At 39.6% G+C, this 25,928-nt stretch overlaps 1 protein-coding gene across 2 annotated transcripts in view; it reads left to right on the top strand.

Moving 5' to 3' along the window:
• The window catches only part of SPOCK3 (SPARC (osteonectin), cwcv and kazal like domains proteoglycan 3), a 414,860-nt gene that overhangs the window by 206,541 nt on the left and 182,391 nt on the right, over nucleotides 1-25,928 (top strand). For both annotated transcript variants that reach the window (XM_050946180.1, XM_050946179.1), the window contains exon 4: nucleotides 18,291-18,405. In XM_050946180.1, coding sequence (XP_050802137.1) covers nucleotides 18,291-18,405 — 115 coding nt within the window. The remainder of the gene's footprint in view (nucleotides 1-18,290; nucleotides 18,406-25,928) is intronic.

Here is a 25,928-nt window from a genome sequence, read left to right as displayed (position 1 = left end):
TTGTAAAACTGCCTCATCCTTCTGAAAGGAAGATTTTTGGCATAAATACCTAAAGAGGTGGCAGAGCCTGGTGAACTGAGCAGTGGGATGGAAGGCAGGAAGCCCAGATTTCTAATTCTAGTTCTTTCAGTGACTTGCGCTGTAACTTTTTGGCTCTGTTTCCTTATCTGTAAAACAGAGATAATATGTACCTCAGATAGGCATTGTTGTGAATGTGGCAGCATCCTGAAAATGTAAAAACATACTATATAAATGCTAAAAATTATCATTGTTAAAGACTGTGAAAAGTCTCAAGCTAAAGTTGTCAAGCTTGCCTGCCTCATTTAGAATTCCTAAATCTATAGTTAGGAACTTACTGTGATTGACATAATTTTCAGTGGTGCTTAACACCTGTTGCTTCAATTGACTATATTTGAATATTTGTATTCAAGCACAATTTACTTCTGAGAAAAGAAGCCTGATGGGCCGACCTGATACTTGTCTTCAAATATATTAAAGGATGTCGTAAAGAGGATGGTGTCAATTGTTCTCCATGTCCAAATAAGATAGGACAAGAAGTAATGGGCTTAATCTGCAGCAAGGAAGATTTAGGTTAGATATTAGGTAAAAATCTATGAATAGTTAAGCACTGAATTAGGTTTCAAAGGGAGGTTGTAGAATCCCTGTCAGTGGAGCTTTTAAAGAACAGTTTGGACAAACATCTGTCAGGGATGGTCTAGGTTTACTTTGTTCTGCCTTAATGAAGGGGCCAGGACTAACTGACCTCTCAAGGTTCCTTCCAGCCCTACATATCTGTGATTTGTGATTTCCATGGTATCTGTGCCAAGTGAACCAAACAAAAGGGCTTGTATAGAATCTTCCTTTTGTTTTCTTTTTTCAACAAACAACTTTCCTGCTACTAAGATTACAGTTTCCAAAAACACTTGCAATATTAGCCTCTAGCTTGCTGAGTTACCATGCTGGCAAAATGAAGAGAGATTTGACATTTCAGATAATTGGGTTTCGCATTAGGTGATTTATATGTAGTATTGCCCTTGCTGCACTAAGATATTGCAACTTTCAAAGATATACAACTCTAATGAAGTAAATTCCTCAGATGGTTCTGTATGGCGAGACAAGTGCATTGACTCTAGGATATCTACCAAAAAGAACATTCAAAAGGCAAGGCTTCATACCAGCCTCTGAGCAAGTTTTAAATTACCACATATACTTGTTCATAAGCCAAATATTTTTGTTTAAAAAGTGATGCATCAGAGAACTGGGATCGCCTTATAAACAAGTCTACACCAGAAGCTGATGATTTTAAACTTTATGGAATCATTGAATTGAATACCTAATACATTGTCATTTTGTTTACCTGGAGCATCTGCAGGCCTGGAGCCCCTCAGCTCCCTGTGGCCGTGGTTCACCATTCCCAGCCAATGGGAGCTGCAGGCCACCACTTCCCACAGCTCCCATTGGCTGGGAATGGCAAACCGCAGCCACTGGGAGCTGAGGGGCTCTATGTCTGTGAATGCTCCAGATAAACAAAATGTCCAGGCCCACTAGAGACTTACCCTAATGGGCCAGGAGCCAAAGTTTGCCAACCCCTGAAATAAAGGGTTGGCTTATGAAAGAGTCATACAGTTTTTGCTATTTTTACCTAACCATCTTGGGGGTGGGGGGATGTTGGCTTATAAATGAATGGGCTAATGAAGTAAATAGGGTATATAATTGGGCACACTGTCATATATGGGTATTGAGTGTACTTTTTTCTTCATAAGACAATCATATTATCATAATTTATGGGCATAGCAGTATACCTGAATTTACAGACATCTAGGGTTGCCGGACATCTGGTTTTTGACTGGAATACCTGATTGAAAAAAGGGAACCTGGTGGCTACGGTTGGTACTGCTGACCGAGCCGTTTAAAGTCCAGTTGGTGGCACAGTGGGTGCCCGGGGCTAAGAAAGGCTCCCTGCCTGCCCTAGCTCCGCATGGCTCCTGGAAGCTGGTGCCAGGTCCTTGCGGCCCCATGGCACATAGGCAGCAAGGGAGGCTCGTGCACTGCCCCTGTCCCTAGTGCGGCTCTGCAGCTCCCACTGGCCAGGAACCATGACAAATGGAAGAAGCACACAAAGCCTCCCTGGCCGTCCATGTGCCTCAGGGCTGCAAGGACCTGGTGGCCACATCCTGGGAGCCGTGGTAATCGCCTCCGGGACCCTACATCCCGCACCGCCTCCTGCACCCCAACCCCCTGCCCCAGCCCTGATCCCCCTCCTGAACCTCAAACCCCTCATTCCCAGCCCAACCCCAGAGCTTCACCTCCAGTCAGAGCCCTCACCCCTACAGGGTTTCAGGGACAGGTTTCAGCCTTGTTAGTGTTCCCCTACAGGGTTCTGGTGACAGGTGACCATCTCCTCAGTGGGCCCTCCTCAGGGTTCCGGAGAGTGGGGACAGCCTTGCAGGGAGAGGGAGAGAACCCTGCAGTTCCCAGCCACCATAGTGGCAGAGGAAACCATGGAGCTACAGCAGCAAAACTCAGGTCACTGCTTCCGTGAATTTTCATTGCCTGTGACCTGTCCATAACTTTTACTAAAAATAACCATGACAAAATCTTAGCCTTATCTATAAGAAACAGATATATTTGTTTAACGTTATAAATATGTATTGCTCCCACCACTGAAGTTTTGTTGTTTTCATGGCAGAATGAAATCCCCTGGTATCCCTCTGCATATATGTTTTTAACATAGTTTGCTTCAAGAGCAAATCAGGCAATTTTATCTCCTTACACCTTTTCCATACAGCTAACATTCTAGTTTGGGCAAATAAGGGATTTATTAGTGCCAGGGCTTCAGCACAATTCAAAGAAACAAATAAAAAAGTATACATTAAGTTAAGAAAACAATATAAGATAAACACAACTCACGAGTTAGACAAATAATCACATGAGAGACTCTTATTCAGTACTTCATAATAGAATAGTTATGGCAGTGGATAGGTATGGGCACTTTCTTGCCTTAGTCAAATTTGAAGGAAGTGTGCCTTTATATTTCTTTTTCCCAGTCCTCTCAGAAAGGCCTTTGATTCTATTCTATTTCCAGTTAAAGTCCCTTCTTTCCATTCTACTTCCAGTTAAAGTCCCCTCTGGGTAAGGTAGTGCCCATTCCATGTACTTGGCTAGTAGTCATGGAAACTGTGTATGTGTCACACTTTTGTAACCATTTGCACATCTGCACCACAACAATAACTCTGTATGAAAATAACTCACCTACAAAGGAATAGAAATAGTCATCTGCAGAAGAGTTTTCTGTCTTCTCAGAGAATCACAAAATTCAATCACTTTTCCAGCAGAGCCATAGTGATGAGTCCCTCAAAATATTTCTAGTTTTTAATCATGGTTCTGTCCCTTTGGATTCAGGTGCATTCTAGAATTCTCCTGCCTTTCTGCCTTTTCCGCTTTCTATGAATAGGAAAAAACCTGTAAATACAAGTACAATTCAGTAAAAGGAAAATGATCTCTTTAGGAGATGAGGCAATCCAGCAACATTCTAGAACTCTGAGCTGTGCAGCTAGGTCTGTTAGCTCTAAAGGACTGTGTAGTACATTGGGTAATGTGATGATGATTGAATGTCTGAAATGACAGAATTCCAAGAGGTGAGATATGCCTGTGTTAATGGACACAGAAGAAACTGAAGTCCACCAATGCCATTCATGCCCTAAATCACCTGGCTGAACAGGACAAAGTTTCATCTCAGAAAATGATCTTTCCTCTGTATTTTTTTGCTTTTTGTCAAAGAGTGGGGTGGATCCAATCAGATTAGTTGATTCTGTAACAGGTACTGATATCCATAAGTGTGATGCATGCACTGCCAATCAGCTGGATGTGAATGAGCTCTTATCTTTTCTGCTCTTTCTCTCATCTGGAAGGCCTGTAGGAAAGCAGAACAGAAGAATACAGTTGAGAATAATAGACCCAACCTAGTCAAGAAGGTCATGTTTTGCAGATCTACTGTACTTACAAAGTTGCCCTCTAATTTCATTCCCAGTCCAAGCAGACCTCCAAGCACTAGGATCCCATGATCCACACCAGCCTTTTAATTTTTAATTTAAAACATTTGACTTGTGATTGGGCTCAGGAACATAATTTTGGCACAGTGTTTTCAACATCCTGCTTCAACTTAGAGTAAAGTAGCTTGTTGATTTCAGAACTTAACTAACCTTCTGTTCCTCATGCAACTCTTGCAACCTCTGAACAATGGAAGCCTATCCTCCACAAATGTAAAGTTTTTATAGGAGGATTTGGACAACGTTTTTTTCCCCAGAGGTTACCTTACAGTTCAGTGCTTCATCCCATAATCATGTATCTGGCTAGATCCGGGGTTGCTCTTTTGAGTCTTGAATTCTCTTTTTAATGCCTCTGGAACTTCAGTTCCATCTTTTTGCTGTTCTTGTCCTGTAACGGTCTCTCTCTGGTTCCATCTGATCAGCCATAACAGTCAGTAAACTAGCAGACATCTCTGGTCTGGTACTCCCTGTGGATTTCCATAAAGAAAAGGTAATGCCCAGTATCTTCTCTGGTTTCCAAAGTCAGTTTCTTCCTTTCATTTTAACTTCTGTGCCTAACCTCAGCAGAAAAAGTATTCCTAGCACTCTAAATCTGAACGGGGCTCTCAAGATGTAATTGCATAGACCCATGGACTCAGAAATGGAAATTACATTGTCATCATTGTTGAGTGCTCCTAGATAGGGAATGGGAGGGCTCACTTTTCATTTTCTCTCCGCAAGTCTGGATTCAATTGTATAGTCAATATTCTCACATGGTTGCTGATTGTTTCTGCTCAGAAAGTCTCCTTCCATAGAACGATGGTCTTCATTTGAGTTGAAGCCTCTGTTGAGGAGTTTTGCAGAATGGCCATCTGGAACTTATTCAAGCTTCACTACCCTAGTGTATCTTTATCAGCTGGTACAGTATTTGAGCAGCAATTGTTTAGGACAGTTTAGCAATGATGATCAAGACTAATTCTTATTTATTAAGTGCAGAAAACATATATAGCACTATACAGAGATTTAAAATGAAGACCGTCTTTGTCTCAAAGAGTTGATTATCTTAATGTAGAATGGTTTTATTTGAATAATCTTTCTTTGGCCTCAACTCTTAGTCCTTCAGTCTTTCTCCAAATTCTGCCATTTACTTCTGCTCTTTTTTCCTGCTAGCTTGATGTTACTGCTAGTCAGACTTGCGATCTGTTGCTGGAAGAATCACATAATAGAGAAATACCTTCTAGCTTACCTTACCTTCTTACCTTCTAGCTTTTTTCACATGATGTGGCAAAACCAGTACAGATGCTCCACAAAAAAAAATTCCATTAGTGTCTTAGGCTAAAGGAATCAGCAGCTAGGTGTGTCAAATTAGGCTAACCTCTTGATTTTCAGTTTGGGAAAGTCAACAGGTGGAAACCAGCACAAGAAACAACATGAAGAGTATGTTCTGGGAGAAGCTGCTTCTGCATTGGTCAGCACCACCAGTTTGATAGATCAATCAGAAAAAAACAAACAAACAAACAAAAAAATAACCTTTATTGTCTGTACTGGTTTCCCCTTATCATAGTTAAAATTATCAGGTAAGGAAACACTGTATTTACCTCAGAATGCAATATCTTGCTGCAGTTTGAGCTGTGTGAACCCCCTCAGTTCAGTTCAAATATGTGTTTGCATTTTTTTTCCTGTTAGAATGGCTTCATATAGCATCAAAGGTCCAGAATTTCAACAACATTAAGATTGAATTATGTTAGTTTCCAACTTCTTATTTTATTGAAAACTAATTTAGGGGTTGAGTGATTTAGTGATTGTAAGAGGTGCAAGAAGTTTCAATACTTTCACTGTGAGTTGGCCAAATAAATTCATAACGTATTTGTTTATAAACCAGAATCTACTAAAGTTCACTTTTACAAACTATGTTTTTATATGTTTAAAAACTATTGGTACCTTGTGTATCTCATGCTTGGAGTGAATATTTATCTTGTTTTAGAAGGTGGTTCAATCCAATTTATTTTCATAGAATCAAAATTTTTGGTGGATTAGTATTTTCAACATAACTCTTTCCTTACTTGTTTTAATCTGAGGCCTTCAGAGACTCCTTACTGCAGCCTTTCATAGCCTATTTGATGCTTTTAAGTTGTTTGGTACTTTAGCTAAGCATATGGAGTGTCCATGGATTTTGCCCTCTGAAAATGAAACAATTTCCTGATTTTTGTGATTTAAATTTTCCCATTTAACATTCCATTAAGATTTATTTGTATTAAATTAGCAGTTTAAATACATTTCAAGTGCCGTGGAAGGTTTTATTCATAATATAACAACTTGGTACAGTTCTACAGACTTAGAAATAGGAAGAAATACTCCTACCAATGCATACGTAATAGTGTTCTCTGTTTTGTGTACAAATAACAAAACTTTAATTTTATCCTGACAATGAAGTCTATTTCCTCATACATTCTGAAGGTGTGAGAACCACAAAGGAAATAATAATTGTCTTAGAAACTTAATGACTATCAGGAAGCAGTATTAATGATATTTATTTTCTGATATTTATTTATGTTTATATGGCAAGTTCTAAGAAGTGCCTATCCAATACTCAGTCTTTTTGACAAAGGCTTAAATCAAACCATATCAAAACCATAAACCTGTGACATAGCCTATTGAGGCAGATTTATGGATATTTGTCAGGGTTGTAGAAATACAAAGCAGCTAGAGTCTGTCTATTGAAATTTAGATACATTAATGTGTAATTACAAAAACAGTTTTTTTTTCAGTCTGCATTGCAGAGTTGTTATATTATGGATTCCATCACTTTTTTACTTTTGTTTATAGTGGGTTGCATAAGCTTCATACAGTTGAATGTGTTGTTAAGAAAGGTTCAGAATAAGAAAGTCATTTCAATGACTTGAAGCTATATTTAATCATATTTAGTACCACAAAATTGGCTGTCAAATCTCTAATTAACTATCAGACACTGGTTCTGGTTTCCATGCTGCTCACTTACTCAGCCTTATATTAACAACACCTGGCAGTTCAAACATACAAAGCTGCTCATATTGTAATTTAAAGTTTACTTTTGAATGTTAAGGCAAACAGGAAGAACATGAACTTGCTTTTAGTAAACTTGTATACAAACATTGTTTACTAAACACAAATTAGAGAAATTGAAAAATGAATGCACATGTAATTAAAGACTGTATAATAATGTATATGCACAAGACAGTCAAAGAAGGTTGCACAGGCAACCATGGTTTTGGCATTTCCTAACTTGTAAGCACTTGACTTTGCAATCTTAATAATGTTCTTTTGATGTAGTTTTAGTTTATGTAATTTCCAAGGCTTTTTTAAAAAGCAAGCTTGAAAAAATAGAAATTGACATTTATGTGGATCATCAGCAAGTTTGGAACCTTTAGAGCCATTATGCAGACTTCTGCCTCTTGAGCGGGAATGTGCTAATAAAGTTTGCGGATGACACAAAGCTGGGGGGTATTGCTAACACGGAGAAGGACAGGGATACTATTCAGGAAGATCTGGACCACCTTGTAAACTGGAGTAATAGTAATAGGATGAAATACAATAGTGAAAAGTGCAAGGTCATGCACTTAGGGATTAATAATAAGAATTTTAGATATACGTTGGGGACACATCAGTTGGAAGCGACAGAGGAGGAGAAGGACCTTAGGGTATTGGTTGATAGCAGGATGACTATGAGCTGCCAATGCGATACGGCTGTTAAAAAAGCAAATGTGATTTTAGGATGCATCAGGCGAGGTATTTCCAGCAGGGATAAGGAGGTGTTAGTACCGTTATATAAGGCGCTGGTGAGACCCCATCTGGAATATTGTGTGCAGTTCTGGTGTCCCATGTTCAAGAAGGATGAATTCAAACTGGAACAGGTCCAGAGACGGGCTACTAGGATGATCCGAGGAATGGAAAACCTGCCTTATGAAAGGAGACTCAAAGAGCTTGGCTTGTTTAGCCTGGCCAAAAGAAGGCTGCGGGGGGATATGCTTGCTTTATATAAATATATCAGGGGGGTTAACGTTAGGGAGGGAGAGGAATTATTTAAGTTTAGTACTAATGTAGGCACGAGGACGAATGGGTACAAACTGGATATTAGGAAGTTTAGACTTGAAATTAGACGAAGGTTTCTAACCATTAGGGGAGTGAAGTTCTGGAACAGCCTTCCAAGGGAAGTAGTGGGGGCAAAAGACTTATCTGGCTTTAAGACTAAGCTTGATAGGTATATGGAGGGGATGTTATGATAGGATAGTTTAATTTGGGCAATTGATCTTGGATTATCACCAGATAAGTCTGCTCAGTGGTCTGCAGGGAGATGTTGGATGGGATGGGAACTGAGTTACTGCAGAGAATTCCTTCTTGGGTGCTGGCTGGTGACTCTTGCCCACATGCTCAGGGTTTAGCTGATCGCCATATTTGGGGTCGGGAAGGAATTTTCCTCCAGGGCGGATTGGCAGGGGCCCTGGAGGTTTTTCGCCTTCCCCTGCAGCATTGGGCATGGGTCGCTTGATGGTGGATTCTCTGCAGCTTGAGGTCTTCAAACCAATTTTGAGGATTTCAATAACTCAGTCCTGGGTTAGGGGTTGTTATAAAAGTGGATGGGTAGGGTTCTGTGGCCTGCCTTGTGCGGGAGGTCGGACTAGATGATCATATTGGTCCTTTCTGACCTGTGAGTCTATGAGTCTATGACTTAAGTGAATGATATAGTAGCGGGGTGCCATCCTGTGTATGGACCAGCACTAAAAGGGGAGGGAGGACACACTGTGTCAATGGGTTTCACAAATATTTGCTGACATCAGAGGAATGATTTGTCTCAGGAATTTTGGGTTCCATTCAGGCTGTGGAAGGGAGTGCTGTCTAGTAGTCAGACACATTTCTGCCTGATCTCCCATCAAGGTTTGCATCTTCTGTCCAATCCCGATAACCTGCCCCATCCCATTCCTCTTTGTCCCAGTTGTATTCTCTTTGCCTACTCTGGTCTAGTCTCCACTCTTTGGGCTTTTCATCCCAATATCCGTATTGAGCTAGTCCTAGTCTCCCCTTTCCTCAGTTCCTTGTCTCAATCACACCCTTCCCTGACTATTGGTCCCAGTATCTTTGTCTAGACAGCTCCTTTTTAGATCTGTCTCCCATCCACCTCCATTGCCACAGCCATTTCCCTCTTGTTTTCCAGTCCTCTTGTCCAGTGTTCCCCCCATGCATGCTCTCCACACAGCTCCTCATATGATTTCAGTGTTCCCTCCCCCTTATCTCTCTCACCAACTCCCAGTCTCCTAACCAAGCTGAAGCTTCTCCACCTCCACCCCTTCAGTTAACAGTTCCAATTTTTCCGAGTCTCCTTGCTCGCCCTTCTCAGACTCTCACCATCTTTCAGTCCCAGTTCCTCTCTCTTTGCCACCTCCAGTCCCATTCTTACCAGACTGCTTGTCCCAATCTACTAATTTCCATTCCTCCCATTATGGCTCTTGTCCCCTGTGCATTTGAGTCAAGTAGCTTCCTTCTGCATGCTGTCCGGGTGTCAGCAAGGAGAGTCATTGAGAGTACAGGAAAAGTGGTCTGCCTGCACTCAGTTATAGTGCCCAGTACCACCCTGGCCCAGAGCAGCCAGGATCTGCAGTTACAGGGTAAGTCCAGCCTCACCCCCGAATTCTTGGGCGGGAGCACGTTCAGTCACTCTCTGGGAATGGCACATATACAGTCCAGTCACATTTAGGAGCTGTGAGGGAGTGGAGCATGCTCTCTAAAGTTAGAATCTTTTGAGATTCTAGCTGCTAAACTCTTAAGTCTCTAGTGAGCATGTGAAAACTGAGATTTTTCCGGGACTTATATCTTTACTGTATTTTCACAGGGGTGGCAAAAGGCACCAAAAAATGCAAGCCCTTGCCAAATAGTGAGTCCTTACACTAAAGCACAAGGGTGCTTGAGTGTCTCAGATAATATTGCCAGAACTTTATCATTCCAAAACATATTTCAAAACATATTTTTTTCCCCTAGCCTCATTGTTGGTAATGTCTTTTGGCCAAAACATTCTAAAAAAGTTCTGCCTATGGCAGATACTGGGCATAGAAAATTTCAAACCAAGTGGTTAAAGTTTGTCAAAGTTTTATATGAAAGTTTTTAAATAGGGTCTTATAATGGGAAATATTGGGCATCCTGAATAGGTACTGCTGCCAGCACTCCCTTTATTAGTGTCAAAAGCAAAAATGAAGGGTTTGTCTAAAGTTGGAATCACTTTTGTCATAGCCTTTGAAGTGATATCAGGAAATTGGAAAATATATATAAAACACAAAAAATTATAAAATCATTAATAGTACAGTAAAATACACTCACATATAGTATTAGTACTGAATTTTTATTATAATTAACTTAATAATGTTGTTGATAGTAAATCCTACTTGCCTTAAGTAGGTTAATACAAAATTGAATATGTTCTGAACAGTCTGATACAAGGGAAATATTTCATATACTAGACATGACAATCTCCTGTTTTTTAAGATTGTGTATATGGTAGGGATGAGGTACAAACTGTCTTGAATGAAATGGTAAATGACTCCCACTGCTCTATTGTGCGGGAGAATAGACCCAGGAGTTTGACAGCACATTCACATTTGAAAATGTGGGAGAAAGAAGAAAAGTGATGCATTGAATCAAAATATTTGAGGATCATTCTACTCCTAGGAGAAATATGACACTTGAACAGTGATTCCTCAGTGTTATTTCTTTCTCTCTGTTTCTCCCACACATGCATATGCACACATGGCAGCCAAACTCATTTAGGGAGTTGCCAGTTGAGAATTTGGAGCAGGAAGGGGCCCTAGCTCCCATATTTGCATATAATTCCCACATTCCAAAAGCTGAGCGTAAATGTCCGCCTAAGAGTACACCTATCTGATCAGGCTGCCCTCTTACACCTGACAGCCAAGTGGTTAGAGCACTCATCCAGGATATGGGCGACCTAGGTTCAAATCCCCACTTTGTCTGATTCAGAGTAGAAACCAGGTTTCCAACTGCTGTACTATAAGATATTTTGGGATGGGGCCCTATCTAGGGCACTCACCTGTGAAGTGGAAGACCTAGGTTCAACCTGCCTTGAATCAGGCAGAGTAAGGTTTTTGAACCCAGGTCTCCCACATCTCTAACCTGAGAATACTCAGAATATGACCACCAACATCACAATGACATACTTGGGGAAAAAAACCTGACCTGGTATGGGCACCTACCTCCAGGAGACACTCCATGGCTGAGAGTCTCAAGTGAAGATAGGCCAGAGTTTGGTGCCTGCTTCTCTTTGAGAGGTGGGTTTTTCTTATTAGCTATCTTAGGCAGCTCCTTCCTCAGCTTGCTGCTTTCTGTGGATCACATCTGTAGGTGTTTTATTTTCCCCATGCACTGTATAGAGAGCCTGAGTACCTAACTCGGGGTTGGAGATTCTGCTGGGTGGCAGGGCACTTAAAACTAGGTGTTGCAGTGCTTATCCTAAGTCTCCTTTCTTGATCTATCTCATTCTGTCTCGTTCATGTTCCTTGATATGCAGCCATCTACTCAGAGGCTCCCTTCTCACTCTCTCTGCCCACCCCCTCCACTTCAACGTTTGTTCCTGTATTTCTTTGCTCCCTTACTTCCTCCATTCCTGCTCTCAAGCTTCTTTTTCGATTAGGGAAAAAGACCAAGATAGTTCATGTTTAGCTACTGTGTGTTCGCTAACCCCAACTTAATCTTCATGTCTTTTCCTAATCTAGACAAAAGCTCAAAGAAACAATAGTCTCTAGCCAACAATGCTTCCAGGCAGGAGAAGGTGTTACCAGCTCCAGCTACTTTGCGTGCTGGTCCCAGTGACTTCACTTACCCACTGGGAAGTAGGTTTTTCTTGTTGTTGTTGCAATAGAAATGCCTATCTTGTATTGCATGTGTGCACTGAATACAATAAAAAGAAAAGGTACTTTTTAGTGCTGCTCACTCATAGATTTTCTTGTTTAAATGTGGAAACAGGTAACTGGTTCAGGCAAAATTTCTCCCATCCTTTAAACCCAAAACGCCTCCCCTCCCCAGTTCTTACTAATCCTCCCATTCCAATCTTATTCTGATTCCATAACTCATCATTTTATCTGGCTCCTTTACCTAAAGGCCAGTAGCAAGATCTCCAAGAGAGCCTAATAGATAGAAACTAGGTTTTCTTTTTAAATCTAAAGCTGCACTAGGCATTCCTTTTTGGTCCTAGCTCAGAGTGGGAGTCGTCATCCCCAGAACCATTCAAATAATGTGTGTTCTGGAAATTCTTAAACAGCTGGACTAATTGGCTTAAATTGGAGTTAAATTTTACTTTTAAGTCACAAAGATGATTTTGGGGTACCACTTATAAGTTCTATTTGAAGGTTATTTTTTAGGGTAGAATCTTTTAGTTTGGAGATGAATAGTGCAATAATACTTTGCTCTATAAAGAAATGTGATTATCAAAGTTTGCCTTTATGTTCATCATCTTGATGGTAAAACAAGCAGCAATTTGTACTTGTTGTTCAACTTGCAATAGAAAGAAAAGTCAATTTAAAACAGGATAAGTTTGATTTGCAAGGGGCTAGGTCCCTGTGATATAGTTCATTCTAAAGTATGACATATGTTGGTATACCTGCAATTTAAGCTGCATTTTGAGATTTAAATGCCTATATTTGGGAATTTCAATAAGTAAATAGCAATTGCTAAAAGAACCACCATTTTTGAGTATTGTATTACTCACACACCAACAGAACCTAGCCAGAGCATGAATTTCTTCTTCATTATCACTAAACCTGCAAATTATCCTGAATCAATAAATGATGCCAAATCATTTCCAGCTATGTGGAATGCAGAGTCAGTAATAGGAATCCAACTGGGAGGCTTTTGTAGCTGGGTTGAACCAATTTCTAGTATTCTTTAATGCTTTGTTGTTCGGCTTGCTTGAGGACAGACCTATAACTACCTTTATCTATAGACTTGTTACAATCTCCATCATAGTTTAGAGTGTAAACTTCATTCTAGATTGTGGTGCAATACATCTGTAATTAAAGTACCTTCATAGGTTGTTTCAGTAGGTCTTACAAGTGGTAAAACATGGATGCCAAAAATCTACAAGGGATGAAAGTTCCAGAATGATCATTTACCATCACTTCATTCTTTAAGCTTCTTACATGTAGCTTTGCTGTTTTTCCAGATATGTTGGTTTTTTGTTTGTTTTTTAATTCAAAGCTAAGTAAAGACATCTTGATTCAGTTTGGAAGTGGCATCAGTGTATCCCCAAGGAAAGGCAGTTGTGGGTGCCTGGAACACGAATTAATATTTTAAGAGCTAAATCCACAAAGGGAATTTAAGCTCAATGTTGCAATTCCTAACTTTAGTTATTCTTCTGCCTAGTAGGGCCACATTCCCTTTGAGGATTCTATCTCCAGTTTAGATTCACAGCTTTGAGCCATCTTCTGGAATTAGCTCTCACCTGGTCTAGGCGCTTTTCTTGCAAAAAAAACAAAAACCCAAGTCTGTTTGTGTGTCCTATGCTCCTCTGGTACCCTATAGTTGGGTAGTCAGAGCACTCACCTGGAATGTGGGACACCCAAATTCAACATCCTCTTCCACCCTACACACACCTGTTTTAAAGCAGGTACTTGAAATCAAGTCTCCAACCTCCCATGTGAATGCCCTAATGACAGGGATGTAGGGTATTCTGGTGTGGGTCTGTCTCTCCTGTTGAAGCTTTTCCACTTTGTATGAAATTCTTAAATATTGATTGAAACTGGGACTGGTCTCCTAGAAGAGTGTGCTATCTACTAAGGTGTATAATTATTCATACTCTTTCTCTCTCTCTTTTTTTTCCTCTCTCTCTGACCCAATAAATTATTATTTATAAAAAGGCACCTGCTGGGTTAGACATCAGGGATTTTGATTATCCAAATTTCGTAGTTAGGTGCTTGAAATCCCTGTGTGGTTCTAAATGTATTTTTGGGTGGCAAGGTGTTGGACTGAGAAGTACTGTGGGACGTTTGGGCAAGCACAAAATGCTGTCTGACCTAGAGCAAGTAATGATGTAAAACAGTGTCTGCAAATACAATGAACTCCACCTATAGTGGGCATTGCTTGCCCAGACATTTTAAATACAAGCCAAATATTTATATCACAATTTTTTTATGGCTTGGACTATCACTTAAACATATACAGAAGATAATTTTTCCATTTGTTTTCCTTAACCTAGTTTCATTTTGCAACATCTTCCTCCACCCCATGGCTTTATTCCTTTTTTCTATTCCTCAGCATTCTCCCTTCAGTGGCAAAACTTGTTTGCCTCACAGCTACATAGCTCTGTATTCTCACATCTCTGCCGTTCCTACCATGTGATTATGCTCAGATGTCTCCTCACACCCTACTTGCATTCTCTGCGCGCGCTCTCTCTCTGTGCAGTTGTGGTTTGATTTCACTTTTCTTCAAGGTAGCCATTTCAAACAGACATTGAGTCATTAGTAATTTTCATTTTGTCTGTCTTAACTAGTTTGCAATGAATGCTGTATCAAAGCTGTTGGAAAATCAGTTGACGATTGTAATAGTAGCTACATGTGAACTAATTCAAGTAAATCAATTTTAACATTTATTTTTGTGTCAGTATTCTTCTGTTTTATTTGTATCCAAATTGTATATATTATTCTCACTGTATTTATACATGGACCTGCAGTTCGGAGGATTTGATTGGACAATGATTTCTTCCACATTGAATATGTGCCTGGATGCTATGATAAGTGCCATCAAAATAAAGCTTCATTGACATTTTCCGATCCATTTTTTGTGTTTGTTACCCAGTATCTGAAGAACGCTTGATTTAAAATATGACATAGGCATTAATGTAGTTGTCTTGATATGTCATTCTGATATGTTACTTTGATTTTAATATACATACAGCATCTTATTAAAAGCTACAATAAAGATACAAAATGAAGAGTGCATTAAACTGTTCATTCTTCCATTATTAATTTAATTATAACAGATCAATCACCTTAAGGAGCATCAACACTGAGAATTCCTTTTTGTTTGTTTGTTTGTTTTTCTTTATAAATATTTAAACTTGAGGGGCCAGTTCTCCATTTGATGCAAAGTTTGTACTGTAGTGACGTTACAGTCAGTAGAGCTGAGTTGCCACTTTTGCACTATTAACAAAATGGCAAACCATGTGTGAGCTACATTCCAGAAAAGCAACTAACATTTCCACTCTACTCCTGGGGGATTCTGCACCACTTTGCATACACAGAATGTATGTCCCCCATAGACTTCTTTTGTTTCCCTGCAGAAAAATGACTTTCAGACAGGGAAGCAAAGCGAAGCCACAAGAGTGGTCATGTGACACTTCCTGGCAGCATGTTTTGAGGGGCTCAGGGCAGCTGGCAGAGAGGTCATGCATTTAGGACTGAGTAACAAGTTTTTTTATATAAGCTGGGGACACATCAGTTGGAAGTAACAGAGGAGGAGAAGGACCTCGGAATATTGGTTGATCACAGGATGACTGAGTCGCCAGTGCTGTGAAAAAAGCTAATGCAGTCTTGGGATGCATCAGGCGAGGTATTTCCAGTAGAGATAAGGACGTGTTAGGACCATTATACAAGGCACTTGTGAGACCTCATCTGAAATACTGTGTGCAGTTCTGGTCTCTCATGTTTAAGGAGGATGAATTCAAACTGGAACAGGTACAGAGAAGGGCTGCTAGGATGATCTGAGGAATGGAAAACCTGTCTTATGAAAGGAGACTCGAGGAGCTTGGCTTGTTTAGCCTAATCAGAAAAAGGCTGAGGGGAGATATGATTGCTCTCTATAAATATATCAGAAGGATAAACATCAGGGAGGGAGAGGAATTATTTAAGCTCAGTACCAATGTGGAAACAAGAACAAATGGTATAAACTGGCCATCAGGAAGTTTAGACTTGAAATTAGATGAAAGTTTTTAACCATCAGAGGAATGAAGTTCTGGAACAGCCTTCCAAGGGGAGCAGTGGGGGCAAAAGACCTATCTGGCTTCAAGACTAAGCTTGATAAGTTTATGGAGGGGATGGTATGATGGGATAGCCTAATTTTGGCAATTAATTGATCTTTAACTACTAGCGGTAAATATGCCCAATGGCCTGTGATGGGCTCTTAGATGGGTGAGATCTGCGTTACTACAGAGAATTCTTTCCTGGGTGTCTGGCTGATGAGTCTTGCCCACATGCTCAGGGTTTAGCCGATTGCCATATTGGGATTGGGAAGATTGCCAGAGGCCCTGGGTGTTTTTCACCTTCCTCTGCAGCATGGGGCAAGGGTCACTTGCTGGAGGATTCTCTGCACCTTGAAGTCTTCAAACTACGATTTGGGGACTTCAGTAGCTCAGACATAGGTTTATGGGTTTGTTACAGGAGTGGGTGGATGAGATTCTGTGGCCTGCATTGTGCAGGAGGTCTGACTAGACGATCATAATGCTCCCTTCTGACTTTAAAGTCTATGATTCTATGAAATCACTGTGGGGCAGCAGGCAGAACTGGTGCCTCCTTCCCTGCGCCAGGCTCAGCTACTAGTTCTAGGTGAGCTGGGGAGGACAGGACTTCCTCTTCCCTTGCACGGCATCTGGAACCACCCCCCAGATGTCTCCCATAGTGGCAGGAAGCTCTGCAAATTCCCCCTCTCCCCCTACTTCCTAAACCCATCACTCCTCAGCTGCAGAGGGAGGGAAACGCTGTAAAGTGAGCTACTCCCCTATTCACCCAACCCCTGTGCATCCGGCCCCCATTGTACCCAGACCCTCCTGCTGAGCCTCACTTCCACACACACTCAGAACCCCCCCATTATGAGTCCCTCTCCCCCTGGACCTGGACCACCCAGACAAATCACTCAGATCCCCATCTCACCGAAGGCCAACCAGCTGCATCTGGATCCCCACCCCACTGAGCCCCACTTCCTCAGTATCTGGACCTCCCACTGAGCTCCCCACATCCAGGTCCCTCCCTGCTCAGCCCTAACCAGCTTCACTTTGACACTCCCTCCCCCACCCCGCAGAGTCCCATTACCATTGCACCCGGACCCCCCAATAAGTCCCCTGTGTATTCAGATCCGCCTCACACACCTGGATCCCTCACTGAGCCACTCGCACGCAGATTGCCCCACATAGAACCTTCTCAACCAACACACTAAGCACTCCACACTTGGATTCTATGTTGCTGAGCCTGCCTGCTCACACCTGGTGCACCTAGCACAGAGGGGAAGAGGTTCTGGGGGGTTTCTGGGGCAGGCCTGGTCCTTGTGCTGTGTCAGGACTCACCGCTGTGTCCTTTTCCCAGGGGAAGCTGCACAGTGATCTCCACCTCTGTGCAGCGAGTGGCCTATGCTCCCCAAAGCCATGCTGGATTCTCCACAGTTGACAAACAACATTTGCAGAATTTTAAAATATTGTGTGCAGAATTTTTAATTTTTTAGTGCAAAATGCTCTCAGGAGTACCACTCACTCTACTCTGCACAATAGAAAAGAGAAGGTAAGGCCTGAGCCTTCACAGTCTCTGAATTATATTCAAGTCTACCTTACCATTTAATAATTCTCTTTTGGTGGACTAATGGAGTGTCCTATGATATGCCTTCAGAAATACCTTCTGATGTGATTTCCCTGCTGTCTTTTTGCTTGCAGATACTTTTGTTTTAAAAGTCTACTTAGCAGTCAGTACTGGTGTCTATAAGCCCTCATAGGTCTAAATACCATATGAATTTAAGTGTGCTGGTAAGATAGGAAGAAGGGGAGGTTATTTAGGATTTTAAAAAAATATTTTGTGGAATTAAGCATGTTTTACATACTTTTAAAAAAAAAATCCTGAAAATCTGCTTTTCTCTTTAAGTGGAAGTTGAAAAATTTGCGTAGCCCAAGTTTGTACTTCATTGATTGTGCTGTGTTTTGCTTTGTTCTGCTATTGAAAATGTTGAAAGAGTTGTGATTTGATACAATCTCTGATAAATTAACTGAATTATAGTGGCAAGTATTTTAAAATAAATGAGAACAAGTCGGAAAGTTGGTTAACAAAGAATGATTCTATTTAAATAGTTAGAATATCGATTAGGTTTATTATTATTTTATTATTTATATGACGGTAGTATCTAGGAGTCCTAGTTGAGAATCAAGGCTCCATTGTACCAGGTGCTGAACAAGCAAACATGTTAAATAGCTAATTTACTGCAGAGTATTTACTAAAAGAAGGTTTTAAATTATTTTTCTACAATTGTTTTTAGCTTTAGACCCTGCTAAAGATCCATGCTTAAAGATGAAATGTAGTCGCCATAAGGTATGCATTGCTCAAGACCAACAGACTGCTGTTTGCATTAGTCATCGGAGACTTACACACAGGTAAATGCTTTAAAGTTAATGTTATTGATGATTAGTTTACTGTCTTCACCACTAATAACTACAACCCATAAACAATTTGTAAATACTGTAGTTTCTCTGCAATGTACTATGGGGGGGAAATTGAGATGAAGATTATTTTAATAGTTATGCTCTGATTAATTACTGTAATCGTTGCATATTTGTACATAGTGTGTTACAGGATATACATGTATGTTCATAGAGTAAGCTGCTGATATAACTACTGCTACATTCAAGGAAACAGTGTTTATACCAATTGCAACAAAAATAATTATCCCAGGAGATAATCTTCCACTCCTGTGATTGCATCATTTATTAATTTATTTATTTATTTTTGGTATTGAAATCTCTTTAGAATTCCCAAGGTTCTTCCCTTCCAAAGGCTGCATTGTTATACTTTTGTGCACACAGTTGTCTGACTGTTCTAGGTTAAGGTAAATACCAACATTTATTTGGTGTACCTCTTTTGCTTAGGTGTAATATTCACCCCATGTTTTTTTTTGATGCAGTACCATTTGAGTTCTACACCAGTTACACACAATGAGCAAATGTGTGGTACAGTTTGCGTAGGGTCAGAACATGGTCTATTTTCTCCCTTATACTTCTCTTTTGAGAACATATTTAACATTTTAGCTATGAAATATTAAAATGTCTTTTGTAAGATGAGCAAACCCCATTTTAGCAAAGCACTTGAATATGTGCTGAACTCCTGTTGACTTTAATGGCCCTTTACAACCTGTTTAAAATGAAACATGCTGAAGTGCTGAGTTGGGGCCATAATTATGAAAAAGTTTAACCAGTAACATAATACAGTATTTCTTGGCTGATGAAAACTATATTTAAGGGGAAAGTATCAAGCTTTTAAGACAGAACAGTTATAAAGCTATATTTGTTAAGGAATGTTTTCAATTTCCTAGTATCTAGTTATGCTGAAATATACCCATCTGTGGCGGATCAAAGAAACAAGCTAGTATTCTTGTGAGGTGAAAAGCAGTGTTTTAAACTGTGCAGCCACAATTATTTAAACAAAAACTATTTGTAGGGTTATGCTTTTGACATTAACCAATGATGGTGTAAAATTAGAGATGTGGGTATTATTATGATTATAGAAATTGAAAGAGTTATTATCAAATAACTTTGCTAATTTCAGTTGCATTCGAACCACTGGGGAAAATATCAAGGCCAAATGCAAAAGGACAAAATAATTGGAGAAAATGTTTATATTTCTAAGAGGGTATTACACATAAGAGGGAAAATAATAATTAAAAAACCTGTGTAAATAGGTGCTGAAAAATCTTATAGACCAGCTGCAATTGCCTACAGTATTTGTATAAGACCTTCTTTCCCCATTGCCCTTGATCTAGTTCAGGAAGATGGGCTTTGGTTCTTGAAATGCTGTCTGAATATAATCAAAACTCATTTTGTGAATTTTCAAGAATGGTAGAAACTCACTAATTAGAACTAAAAACTAGGAAACTTATGTGCACTATTCAGTATTAAGCCAGATCCTGCCCTGTAGATCTGTGCACAGAGGGGACCCTTGTCATAACATTTCTTCCCAGATCTGGACCTTAGCGTCCAAAATATGGGTGTTAGCATGAAAACCTCCAAGCTTAGTTACCAGCTTGGACCTGGTACCGCTGCCACCAGCTAAGAATTATACAGTGCCTAGCTCACTGTGGTCTCCCCAAAACCTTCCCTGGGGGACCCCCAGACTCAGATGGCTTGAGTCTTACGACAAAGGGAAATGACCCCCTCCCCTTGTTTCCTTTTTACTTCCTCCCAGGCTCCCCTCCCTGGACGACCCTAGGAGATTCCCTGCTTCCAGTCCTGGAAACACAAGTACCGAGAGATCTAATCTCTCCCCCTCACCCAGAGGGTATGCAAAGTCAGGCTTAGTAAATCTAACACAAAGAGATTTTCCCCTTGACTTCTTACTCCCACCAATTCCCTGGTGAGCTGCAGACTCAATTCCCTGGAGTCCCCACTAAAGAAAAACTCCAACAGGTCTTAAAAAGAAAGCTTTATATAAAAAGAAAGAAAAAAGGACATTAGAAAATAGGCTCTGTATCAAGTTGACAATATACAGGGTCAGTTGCTTAAAAGAAAAAAATGAATAAACAGCCTTATCCAAAAAGAATACTATATAAAACATTCCAGCAACTACACACATGTAAATACAAAAGAAAACAATATAAACCTATTGTCTTACTATCCTTGTACTTACAACTTGGAAACAGAAGATTAGAAAGCCAGGAGATAGAAAAATCACTCTCAGAGCCAGGAGGGCACAGACACAAGACAAAGAACAAAGAACTTACACCCAAAACTTCCCTCCACCCAGATTTGAAAAAGTCTTGTTTCCTGATTGGTCCTCTGGTCAGGTGTTTCAGGTTACTGGTGTTACCCCTTTACAGGTAAAAGAACATTAACCCTTAGCTATCTGTTTTTGACAACCCTACATACTTGGATCTACCCTTCCTCCCAGAACTGTGGGACGGCCTTTTCTATCATGGTGCATTCTCTTCCTAAAGAGGTACTTTTAATGCAATTTGTGGCCTGACCATAGTGAAAGTGGTGGGAAGGAAGAACAAAATATATTGTCCTTTTTTCTGTCCCAAAATAAATTAGGTAATATAGCATTGGGCTCCATTATCCTTTATTTGTTTGTATGTATGTATGTATAATACATTGCCCCTTCTTTTAACCATTCCACATATCTACTCACTGGGGACAGCCGTACATGGGGTAGGAGAAGGGAGGAGAGGCAGAGCACTACTGGGGGCTAGCCTCTGTGCAGACCTCTGAGAACATAGCAGGTTTTGGGGTAAGACCCATAGCTTCTTCCCCAGTAAGGTTGTAAGGATGGAACATCTGAGAATAAATCCTTGCAAAACTTCATCCTTAAGAGCCTACACTCATATTTTATTCCTCACAGGCAGGATTGTTTTCAGCCACAGTCGTGACCAAGATAATCTATTTCTCTTGTAAAATCTGTGTGAGGGATTCTGGAGAATTAATTCTCCCGAGGAAAGTCCACACAAAGATCCACTCAGATCTTCCCATTGGGGCACGTTAGCTCTAGTTTCTGCACTGCCAGTTTCCATTGGCTGTTCCAGGAACTATTCCTTCAAGGGAGTTGTACAGGAAAAACAAGGCAGCCTCAGATTGTACTCCACCCCCCCACACACACACACATTCTATCTTCTGTGGGGCTAGATAGGTGACAATGTGTATGGTCTCCCGTCCCTAGCCCGGACTCACCCAATCTCTGACCCAAAACAGCACAGTTCCTGGGCTGTGTGAAGAGGCCTCTATAAAATGGTGGGGACATGGTGCTACTGAGATACTAAGAAGTGTGAAGACTGGGTCATGGATCCCCTCTAAGTGCAGATCTAATAGGGCAGGATTTAGTCCAAAATTTGTATTTTTCTGTCTCTTATCTCACTGAAATGCATTGGCTACTTGTATAGGAGAGGATTTCTCACCTAATTGAAGGTTACTGAATCATAGCCTTTGAGTAATAGTGAGAGTGAATAAATAGAGAAAAAATATGGCATTACAAATGTTCCTGTGATTTCTTTTAAATTTTCTTTTCATTTAAATCTACATATGTGAATTCAACATTGCGTGAAAGTGTGGTTGTTGCCTTGTATTTATATATAGCCAAATTATACATAATTTTATTTTGCATAGATTTAAGGATGTTCTGAAGTAGAGCTCTGTTTCAGATAGTTTTAATTATTTATAATACATTACATGACATGTTAATAAATTAATTGTGATATGTTTTATCAAAAGTAATGTAGCTAGTAATATAAGACTTCACTGTGCAACAGATCCCTGATGGAGAATTGGGAAAAGATAGAATGTTTGTGTTAATTATTCATTTTTGTTGTTTAGAAAATGAAAATTGAGATTCTATGGTGTCAAAAATAATAAATATTACTTCTTCAAAAGTAAAAACACTTTAATGCATTGAGTTTGTATTTTCTGACATAATACCTAGGAACCCAGTAGTCCTCTCTAACCTGTATCACTACAGTTTGTGCTTTCATTCTATGATACTTTTAATAGGAAATAGGGTCAAATGGTGTATGTAGAAATATTTTTAAAATACTTTCTCTGTATTAGGAACAAGAGTTCCAAAAATGATTTGATCATTATAACAAACTGTTTCATTTTCTCCTATATTAAATGCATTCATTCATTATATGTTTTAGCAGTCTTCTTCAGTTACTCATCATTTTCCATCAGGCTTATTCTTGTGATAAGTTGATATATGACACATGCATATAGGCTGATTCGCCTTTTCAAAATGCACTTAGACTATGTACATCATCATCAATTGCATCAATGAAAAATTCATGTCATTCTTTTTCTTGTTTTTGTTAAGTAGTTGCCAGTGTAGGAATCATATTTGCTTTACTCATATAACATAATTTGCACATATGCCTGATCTGCATGTCATCATTTGCTTTGGAGGACATCTTTTATTTTCTGTCCTTTATTGTTGTTTACTGATACCATGTTCTCTGCTGGAGAAGGCTTCAGAGATAGACAAAAGAGATTCAGTAATTTATCTTTTACAGGTGGAGTAGAGGCATTCTAAGCAGAAAATCACCAAAATAAACCTGAAGAGTGCTAAACATGTACATGATTTTGAGCACAAGTATTGCCATTGATTTCAATAGCCTTACTACAGAAAACTGCAATACCAAGTTCTTCCATTAAAATTCTTCAGTGGAATGGGGCCCAAATGCATATTTATCAAAGTAAAAATATTTAAGCTCAGCTTGTAGACAGAAAAGGAGGAAAAATATTTCAATCAGTAGCATCTTCCCCTGCTTTGACAGTTTTCCCTTTGTTTTTATCTCATATCTGTTCAGCTACAGGAGACAATTTACAAATAAGGTCACATTCAGTAAAAACCTTGTCATTGTGAAGACCAGTCTAAGCTTTGACTAGTGACTGCAAAGAACTGGCAAAGTGCCAAGTGATGAGTTGCTCAGTAATATTTTAGAAACATGTTTCCAGAATATGTAGCTTGAGACATAGAATGTGTACACTGTTTTGCGCTTAACATCCAGATCCAGCATTATCTGGACTTCTTTGATGTTGTGGAGTATAGTGAGCCACCTTACACTGACTAATCTTAATGGAGTCTGATAAAACACAAAAGCCTTGTTCTCCTCTTCCATAAGCATAGAATTCTTGAACCGAAAGCGATCAAATACAACAGTCCTTTTTGTAAAGAAAGTGAAGAGTATCCATATACAGAACTATTAGATGCACACCATTTTGTTTCTTACATTATGATCCTTCTGTGTTACGTTGTGCAGACTTGTTTGTTAGTTTGTTTTTAAATCATAGCCAGGTTTTTTAGTTGTGTTGGCGGAACCAAAGGTAGGATTTGGGGGTGGATCATTTGGACTGATTTTGAGGATGGTTTCCGAGGTGATTTTCTGTTTCCGATCAAGTTTTCAGATTGCCACCACCCTATTCTGCTGCAGGAGAGATGGATCCCAACTGTTTGTCCAGTGTCCTGTGAATGGTGGTTAACACACACACACACACACACACACACAAGTCAATTTTCTTTACAAGTTTGGGGGGCTAGATGCTTCTTATCCCCCATCCACTCTGGCAAGTTTTTGCGAAAACTTTCTCTCTTTTTTTCAGTTATTTTAGAATCCAGAGTAGCAAGCATAGTAATATAATGTAAGTGCTCAGAAACCACTCCTTTTGTCTTATAATTACTGATATGTAGGTGGTCCCCAGCGAAATATTGTATAATAAAGGGGCATAACTTAAATAAAACTTATGAATCCCAGACAATGTGTGTATATCTCTCATTCTGTTGTCTAACTTAAGTTCTTCTCCATTCCCTTCTGTTTTTCCTCAGTTCTGTGTATTTCTGTTTTGTATTTCTTTTATGATTCTCTCCCCTTCTCTCCTTTTATTTCTTTGAAAAAAGCATCTACTTTTCTTTCATGTAGTGTTGTCCACCACCTTGTTCTCTCTCATGACATGTGGTCTTTTCATTCTTATTATTTATTTGCTTCTTGTGCTAGTTTTTCCTGTGCTTAGTCTCATTGCACTGTCACTTTTGCCATCACCTGTATTCCATTGTTTCTTCAAGGTCTTCCTGTGTCACTTTAATACCAATACTTAGCATTCATATGGTATTTTACAGATTTTTATTAACAAGTAAATAAATAATAATATCTAGTTAAGGCACCCAAAAAGTTGTTTTCTTGCATGCACAAAGGAAAAACATGACCATGGACGAAAAATTAATTATCTCAACTTTAATGTATGACCCTGAGGAGCATGGCCAACACTGAAAAGGATACCGCATAATAAAGTAGCCTATAATTATTTACTAATTGTTTCCCCTGTCACCAAATTCTTTCTTATCTTAGAAGAAAAGCTGAATAGTAGGAATTCAAATATGGAGAGAAAAAGCCAAGAAGTAGAAGAAATAAAAAACTGACAGAATATTGGTAGGTATTTGTTGATGTCCCAAAACTTGCTAAAGTTTGAGCACCATGTGTAAACATAGGGAAATAATTCAGGTTAATATTATGGTCATAAAACTGTTACAGCATCACTCTATAGGTAGAAACAAAAACTGCAATACCAAGCTTTTCCATTAAAATCTGGATATAATAATTAAATAGTTTTGAAAATGTTCTGGCTTGCAACCCGCATGAATTTCAACTGTGAAGTGCCAAAAGGTAAGCTGTTGCTGCACTCATTTTGACTTGTTTAAAAGTAATACAGCGATGCCCTAAACTCCAATAAAAATTAATAGCAATGAAAAGTGAACCAGTACAATCAAATAGCAAAATGAATAGCTGCTCCCCACATGACATGAGTAGTGTGGTTCTGGTTTGCAAGGAAGGATTCCAGTGGGAGGTACCAGGACATGCAAATCTATGTGATGTGGAACTCAGTAGGACATGAGCAGTCTGGAGGAATTGAATGCTACCAAATTTATTACTGCAGAAAAACTCCCATCTACCCACTGGGAAGGCCTGTAAAGAACTGCAGAAGGCAAATCAGCTGTTGTGCTAAAGAATCTTTTGTGGAGTGTCTTGGTAGCCAGTCTTTAGCTTTAGAGGGAAAATTGCTGCCTCCTACCTGTTGGCCTACAAGCCAGATTTTTATAAGGTCTTATTGCCTGCCTATGAGCCAGACTTCCCAGAACACTCTTCTGTCATGCTAAGAGGAAAATGCCAGCTTACTAGAAATTACTAATTCAAGAATTAAAGATGATTAAATATGTTTAGTGATGTACTGTACTAATCACAACAAGTAACAGATGCTTAAGTTAGCAAAAACAATGTACTTACCAAAAGGACATAAGTAAATAACCAAAAGTTTGAGCATATAGTTGGTCACTGATCAGAATGTTAAGAAATGTATATAAAATGGGGTCTAAATTAGCTATAACCACTCAAGAAAGAGATTTTGGAGTCATTGTGGATAGTTCTCTGAAA

This window comes from Gopherus flavomarginatus, chromosome 3 (genome assembly GCF_025201925.1).
Source record: "Gopherus flavomarginatus isolate rGopFla2 chromosome 3, rGopFla2.mat.asm, whole genome shotgun sequence".
NCBI lineage: Eukaryota > Metazoa > Chordata > Testudines > Testudinidae > Gopherus > Gopherus flavomarginatus.
The sequence above is the reverse complement of the archived record's forward strand: the minus strand, read 5'-3'. Positions and strand labels throughout refer to the sequence as shown.